This window comes from Halichoeres trimaculatus, unplaced genomic scaffold (genome assembly GCF_033239565.1).
Source record: "Halichoeres trimaculatus isolate MK-OKI-2021-1 unplaced genomic scaffold, fHalTri1.1 fHalTri1_scaffold_13, whole genome shotgun sequence".
NCBI lineage: Eukaryota > Metazoa > Chordata > Actinopteri > Labriformes > Labridae > Halichoeres > Halichoeres trimaculatus.
Genome location: NW_027437191.1, coordinates 8121753 through 8138104, shown reverse-complemented (window position 1 = coordinate 8138104; position 16352 = coordinate 8121753). Strand labels below are relative to the sequence as shown.

The following is a 16352-nucleotide window of genomic DNA, read 5'->3' as shown; positions in this document are numbered from 1 at the left end:
TCAAGTTTGTTTGAGTGATTTCCCAGTGGCTGAATCAAATGTCCTCGTCGTGTCCTGCGTGTGTAGCCCTCTGTAGTTTCTAGGTAAACTAAACCGTGTACATTATCAGGAACCTCAGCGGCCCCATGCTCCCCCCTCCTCACAGCTGTGAGCAATAAGCCTCCCACCCCCAACTCCTTCAGCACCAACCTCCTGAATGCGTGCGTAAAAGGCGAGTTTACCGAAACCGGTTGGCTGGGCTGTACGCACACAGGCGCACGCACACATTCTCTCAAACCGGTGGATGAACTTCAGATGGATAATGGATTAACGCATCAGACAGATAGCGAAGACGAACAGCATGCTATGAACTCCAGATGTCAATGTATTGGAAGAAAACACCCACCCACCCACGACGGAATGACTCACAGTTTAAAGTAGTTGAATAAGCGAGCGCCGGTGCGGACGGGGTGATTCTGCGTGGGGTATTTGACTTCTTTCTGGTACTTAAAGCTTCTCCAACTGTTGTTTTTATGGGGAAGAGAGGCGTTGAGCTCGAGCCGCCATACAGACTGACAGTTGCTGCGCGAGGCGCTGGTGCCAGATATGGATAGCGCGCGGGATACCTCTGGACGCTGGTGCGCATCTTCATAAGTGCGACACCTCTAGACTGACAAGGCCCCAAACTTCATCTGTCCCGAGTCAAAGTCGCGGTCTAACAGTGGACGTGCGGAGCAAGGACACTTTGTTTCAAACAAGAAACTTACTGAAGGTGAAAAGTTTGAGAAAAGTCTCCGAAGTAACTTTTACAAATCCTCATAGGAGGCTAAGAAGATGCGTCAGGGGGTCATGTTGAGATTTCAGATGCTGCTCGTGATTTGGTCTACTCTTCTGGTTAGCTTGGGGACAGCGTTTCCGACCAGACACAAACATGCTGGCCATAAGGTAAGCTTCATTCACGTGTTTTTAAGAGTTACGTTGTGTAGCTTTAGAAACACACCTGTTGCTAACTAAGAGGGGTTTTTTTTTTCATGTTACTGATTTGCGAACATCGTGGTGCATCTGCAGTTGTAACATGCCGATACAAAAAAATAAAGTTCTTCGTGCTCAGAAAAAGACAGAATCTCCGCATTAAAGCAAAAAAGTGGACAACAAAAACAATATTTTGATGACATAAATATTGGGACACGAATATTACATTTAAAAAAATCGTTAAGTTTTCATTATCGATAAAATTCCCAACGCGTTTCTGGTGTACGGAAGCCACAAGAGGACATGCATCCTTTGGTTTAGCTAACTTTTTTTTCGGTGGTAATTTGTTTGCAAATAGATAGATAGATAGATAGATAGATAGATAGATAGATAGATAGATAGATAGATAGATAGATAGATAGTTTGTTTTGTTTGTTTAGACCACAAAGCTGGATTTCCTATCATAAAAAATTAACATACAGCTGGGCTTAACATCACTTTAGTTTATCAAAATTGAAGGGAAAATGTTACAAGATCTCAAGAATTTTTTTTTCTTTTTTTACTGATACACATGTACACCAAAATAGTTTTTTTTTTTTTTTTTTTTTTTTTTGCTTTTTTAAGTGTATAAAATGGCTTAAAATTAGCTTTTTCAAGTATTTTTCTTTGCTAGTTTTGCTATTAAATGGTCCCATGAATTTATGACAAACTAAAGAAAGTCACAATAACGATTAAAAAGAAATAAAGTTCCTCCTCAGTGCTCCCTCTGCTCCTCGGTTGCACTTTTCTCTCCATGTATAGTCAGAGTTGCCATAGCTGGGTATACTCCCTGCCATGATAAATCCAAACTCCTTTCTCTCTCTCACACACACAGGCTGTGTAGTGGTGTGTGTGTGTACTCCAGTGTTTGTGTTACGCACAGACATATTTGGATATCAAAGTCTGTTTGTGTGTGTTTGTGTCAGGGTTCAAGTTTTTGCCTTTGAACTCTCCGTCTTGTGTGGCCTCCCATGGATGCCCTGTTGGGACTCTGTCTCTCTCATCATGTGTCTGATTGATGTCCAAGCAAAGGGAGACGGGGAAGAAAAAAGGGGGGGAGGGAAAGGAGAGAAGAAGGGAATGATTAGTGAGAAGAAGAAAGAAAATATCTCACTGTGGCTTGTGTGATTGTTCATTTCATTCACCATAAAGGCTGCAGTTGGGGAGTGTGCACTTTCGCCTGTGACCTGCTAGATGTGTGTCGGTAAGTGCTGGATGGAGAGGAGAGATTAGCAGAGGAAGAGAGGAAGGAGGAGGAGGAGGAGGGGAAGCTCAGTAAAGCGGGTGCCCAGTAACGAGATGCTTATGTAACCAGAATAAGGCAAGCCCTCGGCATCTCACGCTGGAGATGGGGGTCAAGTGTCATTCATCTGATTGTTTACGTTGGCTCTTTTTTGTGTTAATGTGGAATTTCCTGTTTTTGGTCTTGCCCCCATCTCTCAGCAGAGAAAAAGAAGAAAAGGAGGGGGTGTTGGTGTTGGCCTCTTTTCCAAATATCACGACCTGTTTGCCCTAAATGTTTGGTACCTCCGACCTCCCCAACCTCACCCTGATTCCACCAGGCATGCATTTGTTGTCCCGTTTCCATTCGGAAAAGATGGCGATCAAAGAGGGTCTATAGTTTATTGTTCTTCTGTAATGGTTTGGAAACAGCCAAGTGCAAAGGCCTTTGATATCTGCGGGCGCATAAATCAGAGCTGCCACACTGCCTGCCTTCCCAGCCTGCCCCCCAACCCCACCGGATCCCATCGCTGCCCCTCACCTCAGCCCCTGCTGCCCCCATCCAGACTCCCGACCCCCTCTCCCTAACCTAAATGTGTGTCACAGCCAGCAGTAGCAATGCCAGTAGCCTAAATGAACCCACTGTTTTAGTCTAATGAAAGGAAGACTCAACGTGTTGCCAAAAGGTTTGATTTAATGTTTCTCTTAGAAGAGAGAAGCTCTCCAGACCAGGCTTAGGTCCCCCCGCTGCATCCAGATAGTCTCCCTGTTAAACACACCGCATGCCATCATCCTTAGAGCCTTTGATCAGAAGAGCCCCTCTACGGAGAGGAGGAGAGCAGGATCAGAGGAAAGAGGGGGAGGACGAGAGGAGGAGGAGAGTGATATACAGGGGAAAAGAATACAGGATCCAGATGTGTAGCTGGACGAGATGAGGAGGGTGTGAAAATATGTGGCCTTACTCCTGACTCTGGACCCTCAGTGTCTGCCTGAGTGTGTTAGGTGTTGGATCATGTGTGTGTGTGAATAATGTCACCAGTGGACAGATTTGCTAGTGATGCAGTCCAGGGCCAGGGCTGGATAAAACGGAGCATCACGATGGAGGATTCAGTTCTTAAACCAGACGTCAGACACCAGGTGATCCATGTTCAGAGCTAAAGCCTGGAGCCTGAACGACTTGATCTGCTTCTGTTGTTTCTTTCCAAAGATTCACAGCATACCGCACAAGATCAGAAGTATTTGCACAAGTATTGGTGTGTCCGTATCAACAAAGACACTTTGGATATCTTTTCTGTACTGGCAGACCAAAAGAGAAAACATTCAGAAATCTATGAAATCCAGGGAGGGACACCTAAAAATACACATTTGATAACCCACAAACTGGACCACAGCTAATTTCTGTGTTCAGCTCTTTCTGGCTAACACTGCTGTTAGTTATGTTAGTCTGAATGCTGCTTTATAGTGATACACCATTGAGCAGGATGTGCTGTAGCTAACAATGAACTACTGACTTACAATAGATTGCAAACCTCATGGACAGTACAAACTAGATCAACTACACAAAAAGCTTTTTTCTTATATGTGTGTGTGCTAAGCTTCCCTAATGGATTGTTTAAAGAGCTGCAATGCATTTTGGGACAGCTGGGTATGACCAGTGAGCTCCTGTCCCTTACTTTTAACTTCGGCCAACCATGCACACATCCTATTTTTCACATATACAGAAATGTAGTGTCTCAATGAGACGCTAAATCAGGGGTGGGCAAACTTTTTGATTTGTGGGCCACAATGGGTCCTAACATTTGACAAAGGGGCCGGACCAGGAGCAGATGGATGGAGTGCTTTGGTAACCTATCAGCGTATCATTCGTTCATTCCATATCCTTTCTAGAATCCAAAATCGGAAAACGGATAACGACTTGTTATTCAATTTTTCGTTTTCAAATCAAAAATCAGAAAACAAATAACGGTCTATTTTTTGCTGTTTTGATTTTGTTTTGAAATTAAAATTACAATATGAGCGAATGGAATTATAATGGGATTTTTAATCCGTGTATGGTTCGTTCTTTCGTTATACTGTTTCAAAACAAAATCGAAAAAAAAAAATTGGAAAAAAAGACTTTTTTTTTTTTTTTTTTCTGTTTTAAAACCAAAACTGTAACAAAAATATTTATTTGTCCACTCCTTATTGAACACTCGACATTCTTGTCCACTTTCCTTTTCTTAGGTCCGTTCATCTTTACAGAAGGGCTGATGGGTCAGAGGGTAAAGTGCAAATGTGGAGTAATAGGCCTACGCTCCACCTCAACAAAGCCAATGTATCTACAGTGCCCCATCTAGTGGGAAAACATCAGAATTGCAGGGAAAATAAAACATTAACAAGGTTTATTCATTTAATTTTTTCAAGTTCGGCGGGCCGGATTAAAATGTTTAACGGGCCGCATGTGGCCCCCGGGCCTTAGTTTGCCCATGCCTGCGTTAAATGCTCTGAGCGGCTCCCATCCTGGGTTACAACAACACTAGCTGTGAGTGTTGTTAGCCAGCAAGCATTTCTACGTGTTCTATACGGTTTTTCAGCCTTTCCTCTGAGATGGTAAAGACTACAAGTCTGAGTTAAATTTAGCTGATGTTACTGGAAATTGATTCAGTTGTAAAGTTATCTGCTGTTCACATTCGATTCCATTCTCAATTTTTTTTCTCAGCTGCTTTTCAATTTGTAGGTGGTGTGATTGTTGAAGTTGTTTTATACAAAATAGAAAATGTTCATCAAAGTATCTTAAAGATAGTTTGACTTTTCTTAACAGGTTTTGCAAAACACATTGTCCAATTAAAAGACAATCAGCTGATAATCATACAAAACAAAAACAAAACACACCTATATCAAATGACCATTTGGTAGCTTCATCCAAGATTATGTTTTTTGGGTTAAAAAAAATGAACAAGCATTTTGTAATCTTAAAATTTTTGGTCTGTGATCTGTTTTTTAATCTAAAAGCTGGTTTTATAATGATGATAAAAAATACATTTTATTTTTTGGGCGCCTGTCATGATTCAAGGTCACCTTACATAATAAAGTATAAAATCAAGAAGAACAATAATTTCATAAAAACAACAAACAACAGAAGTGAGGATGGCGAGGTCAACCAGAAAAAGCTGGACGAAACAAATGAGTTTCAATCCGGGATTTGAAAATGGAGAGAAAGATTATGTCCTGGATGGTTTGAGGGACAGAGTTCCATAGACTGGGAGCAGCATGGCTGAAAGCTCGGGACCCCACTGAAGATAGGCAGGCAGAGGGTGTAGCAAGGAGCATGGAGGAAGAAGATCGGAGAGCCCTGGAGGGTGTATAGGTGTGACGGAGATCAGAAAGATACATAGGTGCAAGGTTATTAAGAGCCTTGAAGGTGAGGAGGAGAATCTTATAGTTTATGGGTGGCATTTATAACCAAAGTGGTCAAATAATAATGTAGATTTGATGAATTTAAAAAAAAGAAAATGAAACTTAACTTAACTTCAAAACTTTCACACTGACATACAACAGTTTGTGAATCTGTTGTATGACTTGTGTTGTATTGTGCACCATGTGCTCTGATCCTGAGTGAACAATATCACGCCTGAATGTTGGAGCCCTGCTGTAATAAGTCAGCTTTTCTTATCTATCATTGTTGCAACGCCTGTGTTATTGCAGCCTGAGCAACATTTCTTCTTTCTCCAGCGGATATCATCACAGAAAAAAAAAATGCTACAAAGCTTCCAATAGGTTATCTACTTGTCACCACCCGTTTAGAAATATCTGGGGTAGGGGCCAACTTCTCTTCATCCATCATTTCTCATGCCTGACTGGCTTCTCCTCTAAACAGCCATAATGTGTTCACATGCTTGAATTTGACCGACCACATAACTTCTTTATGGGACAATCACAGGCAGTCAGTGAAAAGTACGCAGCGTTCTAGAGGCCACAACTATAAATCATCAACCGTCTGGTCATTAATTCTGACATTTCTTCTTCTCTTGAGCCCTCTCACAGCAACAGGCCACAAATTAGCCCTCAAACTAACGCTCAGGCCTTGTCCAACCATGTTACAGGCCCAATTTAGCATTTTTAGAGTGATATAAAGAGATGAGTAAATTGTAAATGTCAAGGGTAACTTTTCTATTTCCCATTTTTTTGTGTGTGTGCTTGTCATAAAATTTATGTGTTTTATCTTTTTATTAGACACAAAGAGAATCATACCTACTTCAAACGGCTTTTCAGCCACCATTATTCTCAGAGATTGGCATTACCTCCTCTCTTTTTTTTTCTCAGTACTGTAAAACCCAAAAGGTCAAATTAAGTGGTGGCCGTAGTGGCGGCAGCACAGCAGGTTCAGACACGCTCGCACCAGCCCAGGGGTCCCATGCCTCCCAGGCCCTCTCATTAAAGCTAAAAGAGGATCTCTCTGGCACAGGCCCCTCTTTGTCCCCGGCCTGGATGCCATGACTGTTGTGGGAAAAAAAAGAATGAAATAAGCGAAGGCTGGTTGGTCACTTGGCTGGTTGGTTGGATGCCTCGGGGGCTTTTTGGAATTGCTGACCAAGCTACAAAGTGCTACATGGTTTCAAGGTTTCTTCCTGGAAACAGAGCACTGATTGTTTTTTTACTCATCAATGAGCTATTATTGATAGATTGTTTTTTGTTATTGGCTGTGTGTGTAGCCTGGCCTCTAAATATAAATCAGTTGTTTTGTTTTTTCTTTACATCATTAACATAGGTCTTTGCAGAAAATCTCTATAAATGCAAAAATCAGGCTTCAAATCATCCTCACTAAGATTTGTTTTTATTCATTTGTAAAGAAGCTTTGATGCTGTAAACAGTTCTGAAGATGTCTTGGTTACAGCCTAAATGGCATGTTGAGAAGTGGCGAGTATTGGCGAGTAATGTGGTCAATAGTTAATATTAGGGACGTCCCGATCAAGTTTTTTTGTTCCCGATCTGATTCTGATTTTTTTATATTGAGTACCTGCTGATCCGATATTTCCTGATCCGATCTTTCAGCAATGCTTTAAAAAAAAAGAAAAGAAAAAAAAACTCCTACAAGTTTTCCTTCGAGTTATTTTTTTTTTATTTAAATGAAGAAATCATTCGCTCCAACATGGATAAAGCTTTTTTTCTCCACTTAGTGCAGCATTGGATCAACAAAATAAAAATAAAGCTTCTCAATGGTGCACCACAAGATAACCTTGTATGTGTGTGACAATAAGGTTGCAATTTCTTGTTTGCAATTTTGTTGTACTTGTTATAATGACAAATAAAGTTCTAAATGTGAAGTTCTATCCTAAAATGAATGATGATGTTCTCTTATACACATTTTAATTAAAAACAAGAACTAAGGCCCAGGCTTTTTCCGATTCCCCCCTCCCTGATCTCTGATCGTGGAAAAAAAAGAAGTGATCAACCCCGATTTCTATCACGTGATCAGATCAGGACCTCCCTAGTTTATATGTTCCCAAAAATGTATTTACTTCAGATCTAATACCAGCTCTAATCAGTGAGTTGAAATAAATCTGAATATCTTGTGTTATTTCACCTCTGACATCTGTCCCCTGTGTTATTGCCGTTGCTCCAAACTCTTAAGGTGTTTTTTCCATACCTGGATGGTATGAGGGACATATAGTCCAAAAACAGGGATCGTTTCCCACCTTGGCTCAGATTGTGTGGATTTTCGGAAACACAGCTATTGCTCTCTGATGCAGTCTTGGCTTCGCTTGCAGATGAACCCTGGACAAACAGCTTCTTGACTTATCACACGAGAAGAAGCACACTGGTTGTTGCACATGGAATCTTTGATGCGATGGATTGCTTGTTGTCTCCACCTGGTTGAACCACTGCAGAAGAGCTAAGACTACCAACACCACAGGGCTCCACTTTTGTAATTTTGTGTTGTGTCCAACATTTGAAAAATATGCTCGTCTACCAACTTTTCATTCATCTGACGTCCAATTGTCTCCAAGACAGCCCACGACTCAGTTTGTTTGTAGGTAAACTAATGTTGGAGTCCAGTGCCATCAGTACTTTTTATTTGTTTACCTCCTCCATGGGAAAAGGAGACTGTGAAGAGTTATGACATACAGTTCTGAGTTGGTGCGCGCTTTGGCTGATTGACACTGGTAAAGGTGTAAACGCCAACTCAATATGTCATCTTGATTCCTACCAACAGGCTCATGGCCACCAGATCCACAGCAGTGGAGTCCAGAATGTCGCTGAGACTCTGGAGCAGCAGAACCAGGTCCAAAGTCTCCTCCCTGATCCCCCCAGCCATCAGAGGAGGTGGTCCCATCCCCAGCACCGCTCAGTCGGAGTTCTTCCTCAGCCGGAGCCCGAGGAGGAGGCCAAACCCTTCATCCTGGATCTCAAGAACTTTCCAGACCTGACTAATGCTGATATCAACTCACAGAACCCAAACATACAGGTGAGTTTAGAGACAAAGGTGTGTTCTAAGATCAAACTTTATCAAACCTGTGAGTGAACAGACTAAAAAAAGTTTGGTTTGAGCTCTCACAGCACATAGAGGAGTTCGTTGAGTTTGTCTGCTGTATCCAAACAGAAACTAAAGAAGGTAAATTATGCATTAAATGAAACCCATTCCTGTAATGAGAGCTACGGTATGTTCTTTTTCATCTGTGGAAATGATTCATTTCCCTAATGTTAAACAAAATCAACAGCCTCCCCGTCTAATCTTAGAGCTGTGTGTTTTCATGCTACTGTTTAATTAAAGTGTAATAAAGAAAAACAGACTCTATAATCATAAGTGTTAACCATTAATTCTCTTCTTCCTCCCAAAAAGATCAAAAAAGTTCTTCTGTTAACTTATCTCACAGCAGTTCAGCTCTCCAGCTCTGGTCAGTGCAATCAGGATGTGGTCAGAGGGACGTAATGATGATGACGGCCACGTGTGTGTGTGCAGAAAGTACAGAGATCAATGATGGGTTTTCATGTGACCAGATGTACCCAAGTCCAGATAAAAGACTGAACACAAGTGTTTAATCAACCAAAAGCAATGTGTTATGTCAAATCATACACATTTACAAACGTTAATTAATGAGAGCCCAAAGAGGAACAGCTTTACTTTTGCATGGTCTTCAGGTTGTCTGAAGCGAGAGCGTAGAAGTGCTGCCGCTTCTCAGATGAGTCATACTGAGATAATGAGAGCTACTTATCCAGAATAAAAGGTTCACATTCTCTTCCTGAGAAGATCGTTTACTTGTCTGAATGCTCATGCTTGTGTCTGGATGGCTGACTTACATCCGGTGAGCAGTTCAGCTTCATTAAAAAAATCTTTCCTTCACATTTGAGAGATTTGATTTCCTGAGGAGGAAGCATTACGTATGGATGAATTGAGAGTACATGACACAACAACGAGAACAAATCTCTTGAGGTGTGTACCGCAGTTTAACAGAAACCCTCTTTTCTTCTTAGGTGACCATCGAGGTGGTGGATGACCCCCAGATGGAGGTCGAAATGGATCTAGCCAACGAAAAAGAGTGGCTGCCCTCCTCATCCTCCTCCCCTTCCTCTACAGTAGACTGGCTTGGCGGCAAGAAGCTGTTCTGGCCCCTTTTCTGGAGTTACACGGATTCCAGCGAAGACAGCAGCAGCCGGTCAGGAGCGGAGGAAACTGGTGAGGAAGAGGAGGAAGACTACTCTCTGGATTACGGCAGTGAGGAGCCTTTGCCCAGCGGAGTGGGAGGAGACTGGGATACACGCTGGAACGAAGGCTGGGATCCAGTGCAGAGCTACTATGGTAAGAAAGACCAGTTCAGTCACAGCCCTGTTTGGATACGGCTTCATCAAACCAGTCGACGAAGTGTTGACCTGATATTCAGCCTGTGGGGTGTGTTATACAAATAAATCAGAACGTGAAGTGAAACAAAGGACCAGTTGTTCAAAGATTAAGATGATCTGGATTTGGGAATCCCATTTCTTGCTATCCAGGATCAGGTAATCCATCTCAGTTATATGCCAGCATTGGATTGGATTACCCTGATCTGGACACAGTTTTCAAGATTACCAAATTCAGATTACCAATGCTCTAAATGAGACAACATGTCATAATGTGGGCTACCAGCTCTGTAAAGAACAACAGGTAGAAGAGCCAACATGGGTCACTGTAGATGTTTTTTTATTTTAAGAAAAAAAAAAAAAAACCATAAACATCCACTTCCATTTTTAGTTTCTTTTATGAACCCAAATCTAAGCCCCAACAAATGACTAACAAATATTCATAAAAATACAAAGTGGATATTTTGAAAACATCTGAAATATTGAAAAAAAAAGAGGGTAAATGTCCGATAGTAAAGTTTTAAAGTTTTACTACATTTTCTTCCTGAAATCCACCTTGAAACCCCATGCCCTGTTGGGATCAGGAAAATCCTGCTATTTTGTATCAAAGTGATCCAAATCCTGCTGAAAAGTTCTGAACAACAAAAGCTGAAGATTTTCTTCTTTTTTTAACAATTCGATTCAGCTTTTCTCATATCCACAGATCTCAGTTAATAAATCATAGTCACAACTTAACAAGGAATTATTCAGTTCGTCAAATGTAAAAAATTTTATAATCAAAATTCAAAATTCATGGCACCCGTCTGTTTCTGAAATGGAAAATGAAGCACATCGGCTATAGCGACCATATTGGTAGTGGCAAGGGCTTAGCATCCAGCTATAGGGTGCCTGTCCATCACGTGACCCTGAGCTGTGCCTCTGATTGGGCGAGCTCACGATCTTTATATCCTCTGAACGGCCGAGTTAGAAAACATTTCACCTCCCGTACACTGTGTGCCTATAGTAAAATTGGCAACTCAGACAGAAGATGTTTTTTAACCAGGCTGTAAATAGGTTAATTTCTGCTTTGAAAATGGCTTTTTTTGGCTTGGTGTGTATGTGACTTTTGATACTTCTGGAGCCAGCCCCAAGTGGACACTCGAGAAACAGTTGTGTGATCTAATCCGATTTTGAAATCCTTCTTTACCTTTTGAACAACCTCTTTGCAGAATTTTATCCAGTCTGATAACCAAAATCCGATTCAATTACCTTTGAACAACTGGTCCAAGAGGATGCCGTTTGATCACACTGTTAAAGATAATGGTAAAGTCTAGAACCAGAGACAGAGAGAGACAGAGACGTCTCATCGGCATGCCAACAGTCTCTGCAGTCAGAGAGAGCCAAACAATGCCAGCATGCGAGGCAGCATGAGCACTCGACCATCAGGACATTGTGGGTTGTGTGCGCTTTGAAGTCGACACTGGTCGTGCTGGTCGCAGAGGCCTGCCTTTTGAAGATGGGTCCGATGCGCTCGCTAATGGCAGCGTGAGGCCGGCACTGTTCCCTGGGACAAAACATCTCTCTGCTTGTGGACAATTAGAGGGCAGATTGGGAACACAGAATGACAGGGGCCATTTGGCGGGCCCTTTTATCCCTCCCCAGGACCCCACGGGCCCCCCCCCCAGACCCTGGCGGCCCTCGCTGCCCTCTGTGGTTCGTTCTTTTTGAGCCAGTTCAAGAATTTCGGGGGGCTTTCAGGGCTCTGCATAACTTTTACAGTTCTTTCCTCCCTTTTAAGTTTGCCTCCCTCCAGTGGGAAAAATGCTGCGTCTCTGGGAGTACAGAGGGTACACAGACCGCTGGTTGTAGAAATAGTAAATAAATAGAGAAAGAGAAGTACACGTAATGAATGAAAGGGAAGGAAGATGAAAAAGAGAGACAAAAAGAGGGAGTGAAAAAGAAAGTTTGATAGGTTTGGCGGTTGTTAGTGTGTGTGAGGCCTACTGTGGATCAGAGCACTGTCACGGGTTAACCACAAACTAAAGCTTTCATTCCTCACAGACATTTCTCACAGACACTAATGGGTGCATGATGGATCTATTTGTTTTCTGAAGGTTTTTGAGGCTTCATAATGTTAGATTGTAAAATTTGCAAACAGGTGGCTTGGCAAGTTTGAACTCTTTAACCTTTCCACCTCCCATTATGCTAATGTACAACCTTCATGTGTGTAACTGTTGTGCACACAGCCAGTAAAGAGCAACAATGACTATAAAGTGGTCACATCTAAAGACTCGCTTTACATAAATCTAGGATGTCTGCCTCAGCTTCTTCTGTAATTACGACTCTCCTGAGACCTCATTCCCGTATGGCCACATGGCAAGTTGGCAGCGCCCACAAAGTCAAATTGGGTGCTCGCTACACCCAAGCTGGTATTTCTGCACCCACCTCGCCTTTAATCAAGAAGGACTTGTTTCCAGTGTTATTAACACCACAAGGAAGCATGGTGCGGAGGCGGACAGCCACAGCACAGCTTCCCTCTCTCTAATTTTACTGAAGTCGTCTTAAAAAGAATATGGGCTTGCATGGGAAAGGTTCAACCAGGAGAAAATTGTCATTTATATGAACTGAGTCCATCCAGAAATGTGACTTTTGGAGCTCCAGCTGAGCTCAACACCAAACTGTGAGCAGTAGATTGTTTTTGTTTTGTCATTAAATTAAAACATGAGTGGTTGCTTAGCTTGTTAAATGTAAATCTATAAATAAATGATACTAACTTGACCTGACAGACGTGAACTTTCTTAAGGCACGGTTAATTGCAGAGTTTTCATAGTTAATTTCTTAGCTGTCGCTGTTGAAATGTGTTGTAAATCAGGTTGTCCAGGCACCTCTGTTGCAAACTATCCAGCATGACCTGCCTGTGGGGAGGAGGTCTTCCTGTGTCAGCTGTGTGCTCAGTCAGCAAACAGTATTTTATGTTACATGCTCCAGTGGTAACTCAGTTCACACCAGCAGTAAATGCAAATAGCTTTGGTCTTGTCCAGAGAAACATCTGGCAGAGCGATAAAGCTGACGTTGCCATTCAAAGGACCTGTTTCTACATCAGATTTGGCTCAATAATGTATGTTACTGAAACTACAGGAGGGGTTGAGGGTCATAATCCCAGAATATGTGTGATTTATGTGTCAAGACAAAATAGATGTACATTCTTCTTTTCTAACAGCACAGTTATCTTTGATCTGCCATGATACTGAATACTTTTCATTCATTTCCTCTCTACAGAGAAAGAGTCTGATGAGTGGACACCCTGGTCTCCCTGTTCAGTGACATGTGGACATGGTGAAAGGAAGAGGACAAAGTCCTGTGGATACTCCTGTACTCTGACAGAGGCCTCCAAGTGCGACCTGGAGCCATGTCCTGGTAGGAGAATGTTCACATGAGAAATGAGATGCAAGCCCAAGTCCCTGTTCTCTGGGTTTTTACACTGTTTCCAGCTGTTTTTGATCTTCAGCTGATGTGTCATTCTCCTTTCTGTAGGTGAAGTCAACACTGTGGCTGAGCCTTTTCCTTTCGAGATGGAGAATGGCACAGAGCCATTTGGAGCAGGTAAGTTTTGTGTTTGAGAAGTCCAGCATTTGAAAGATTATATCATATTTTATTCTCTTGCCTTAATATTACTGTACTACAAGTTGTACACATTTACTGTGAAGCATTAACAGATGAACTTGGCCAAAAATATTCTTTCAGTTCTAAAATCCCCTCAGCTCTGGATCTTTGAAAGGTTAAGCTAACATGCTAGGTAGCTAAAGATCATGCTATGTGCTTCAATAGTGACACAAACTGTAACTTGTAACTTCATGTGGCTTTCCTGTTTCCTTCCCTACAGATGTGGACAGCTGTGAGAAGTGGCTCAACTGTAAGAGTGAGTTCCTGCAGAGGTATCTCCACCAGGTCTTATCTGAGCTCCCTAGCTGCCCTTGCTCCTACCCCTCTGAAGCGGCGTACACCGTGGTCAGCATCTATGATGAGACTCACGGCCGGCAGTTCCGCTGGCGGGATGCAAGTGGCCCTAAGGAGCGATTGGACATCTACAAGCCGTCAGCACGTAGCTGCATACGATCAACACTATCCAGTGACTCTTCCACTCTGGCAGCGCAGCACTGTTGTTATGGTGTTGGCGGGCGGCTGATCACTCGGGGGAAAGGCGCAGGCACGCCAAACCTGATCAGCACCGAGTTCTCTCCTGAGCTGCACTTCAAAGTGGATGTGCTGCCTTGGATCCTGTGCAAGGGAGACTGGAGTCGCTTCCATGCGGTGCGGCCTCCCAATAATGGGCTGAGCTGCCCAGAGAATCCACACGAAGATGTGTTTATGAACGAACTTGAAGAGGCCAGAGAGTATTGAGGGACCACAGCCAAAACTATCACTTCACCCTGAGAATCAAAGGGCCCAATCCTAATTTGAGCAGGAACTGCCAACCTTAAAAGTCATCTAACATCTACTCCATGCTTCATGCATCGACTCAGAGGAAACTCTAACTTGTGGCCGGGAGATTTGAGGGCTTTAACAATAATGGTGAAGTGTGGCTGCCCTAAGTTAGGAAATGGCACGGTGTCCTGATATCAGGCCTGACTGAACTAAACCGCGTTGCAGGAATGGAAAAAAAAAATGCAGTGTTTTCCCATCGCTTGCAAACCTGTTCCACATCTGGCATGACATCAAGCTCTCTTTCTTCACATTTGATTCACTCTCCTGGGTGCGTGTAAGCATGATGTCTACCTGCTGGCTTCCTTCATGGTGTCCTCGAGCGCTTGTAATTGACAATAACAGCATATGGTGAACATCCTGATTGCGCTTTTTGTAGGTTTGACATTTGTTTGAGTGTGGGTTGGATAAAATGATGAAACAAACACATGCATGGGAAGAGTCCAACAGATAAATATCTCAACTATGCTGCTACAATAACAATCCTTCAGGTTTTACAAAGGTTTAAGAGGAACCAGACAACAGGACATAAATAAACCCAAAAGATGCCACATGCAGTACAAGTAATGCACATTTCAGTCACTAGATTTAGTCGAGCTATTTGAGACCTAAACCAGAGGAAAGCTGCTGATGTTATTATAAAGCTTATTAAATGAGAATGAAGAAGTAGTGATACAGAAATTTCAAATGAGTGTCACATGATCGGTGTCATGCGTCTCCTCACATTCCCACTGCTAGGAAAGTGTTTCGTCTGGGTGCCAAAGAGTTAAAATTCAGACTGCTGGTGCCTGAGTAAATCCAAACTCATTAGTCTCTATGGTGCAAATGTAGGGTAAAATTAACTGCAGTGAGTAGATTGTGCTCATAGATTGTGCTCTACAGTGTTCTCAGGGGGGCTAACTTTCCACGATACAAACATTTATTCATTTACCTCTACAGTGGAGCACTATTGAAAGTGGAACAAAGAGTATTTGGGTTAAAGTGTAGATACAGATAAATTATGAGCAGATACGGCTAACAGAGAGCAGTTTGAACACTTAAATCTGAATAGTTGTGGCTGATTGTTGCAGAAAGATATCATTGCTGTTTAAGCTTTTGGCCCAGGCTCTTTGGGTTTATGTACAGGACTAGATTAGATAGAAAAACACATTCCTACTCAAATAACGTTCCCTATAGATTGTGTTTGTCCTTTTATCCTGGTAAACGTACAATACAAGCTAAGAAAGTTTTTGCCATCTGCAAATATTTCTGTAGCATAAGGGATCGGAAGGGCTACTGTTGAACTAAAACCGCAACAATGGGTTCTGTCACAGTATTTTTTTTGTTTTTGTTTTTACACCTCCTACCACAACTACACTCTTAAGTTCCTGGAATTGCCCTTTCTATCCAGTCTAGTTCTCTCCACGTTTGCTCCAAACCTTTTTCAGGAATTCTGCTTCCAGATGTTAATGCAAACAAGCGTTTTCATTTTGGAATCACCAATTTTTAAGGATGGCACTTTATTTAAGGTTTATATAAATATATTAATATACAAAAGATATATCAAAATGTATTCATGTTTGCCATTTGTTGAGGATGGTTTTATTGTGAAGGGAAACTCGTTGGAAATGCTGCATTGTTCTGTGAAAGTGCTTATATCAAGTTTTTGTGGAGGAAGCATGATCTTGTGATTTCTGAATCTAGTATTACATATATGGTGTTGTACAGTATTTATTTGTCTGTTCTCTCTTTTTTTAAGTTTACTGAAGCTTTGAAATGTCTAAACTTAACATGGTGCACTAATGGGACTGAAAAAAATGAAGGCATCCGTTATCAAAAGGGAAACCACTCACCTCATATCACTTCAAACAGCTGCATCAAGTGTG

General features: G+C 42.1%; 1 protein-coding gene across 1 annotated transcript; it reads left to right on the top strand.

Annotated features, from left to right (window-relative positions):
- Positions 1 to 291: 291 nt before the first annotated feature.
- On the top strand, positions 292 to 16269 carry ism2b (isthmin 2b). Its single transcript, XM_074685327.1, has 6 exons — positions 292 to 924; positions 8405 to 8656; positions 9664 to 9988; positions 13285 to 13422; positions 13540 to 13608; positions 13889 to 16269. The coding sequence occupies exons 1-6, from the start codon at positions 814 to 816 to the stop codon at positions 14404 to 14406; spliced, it is 1413 nt and encodes a 470-aa protein (XP_074541428.1). The 5' UTR covers positions 292 to 813; the 3' UTR covers positions 14407 to 16269.
- Positions 16270 to 16352: the final 83 nt, after the last annotated feature.

Bases quoted from the DNA above. Each gene is read 5' to 3' on its own strand.
- ism2b (XM_074685327.1), top strand. From the start codon at position 814: ATGCGTCAGGGGGTCATGTTGAGATTTCAGATGCTGCTCGTGATTTGG. The intron at 8,657-9,663 runs GTGAGTTTAGAG...TTTTCTTCTTAG, and splicing joins CACAGAACCCAAACATACAG to GTGACCATCGAGGTGGTGGA. The intron at 13,423-13,539 runs GTAGGAGAATGT...TCCTTTCTGTAG, and splicing joins CGACCTGGAGCCATGTCCTG to GTGAAGTCAACACTGTGGCT.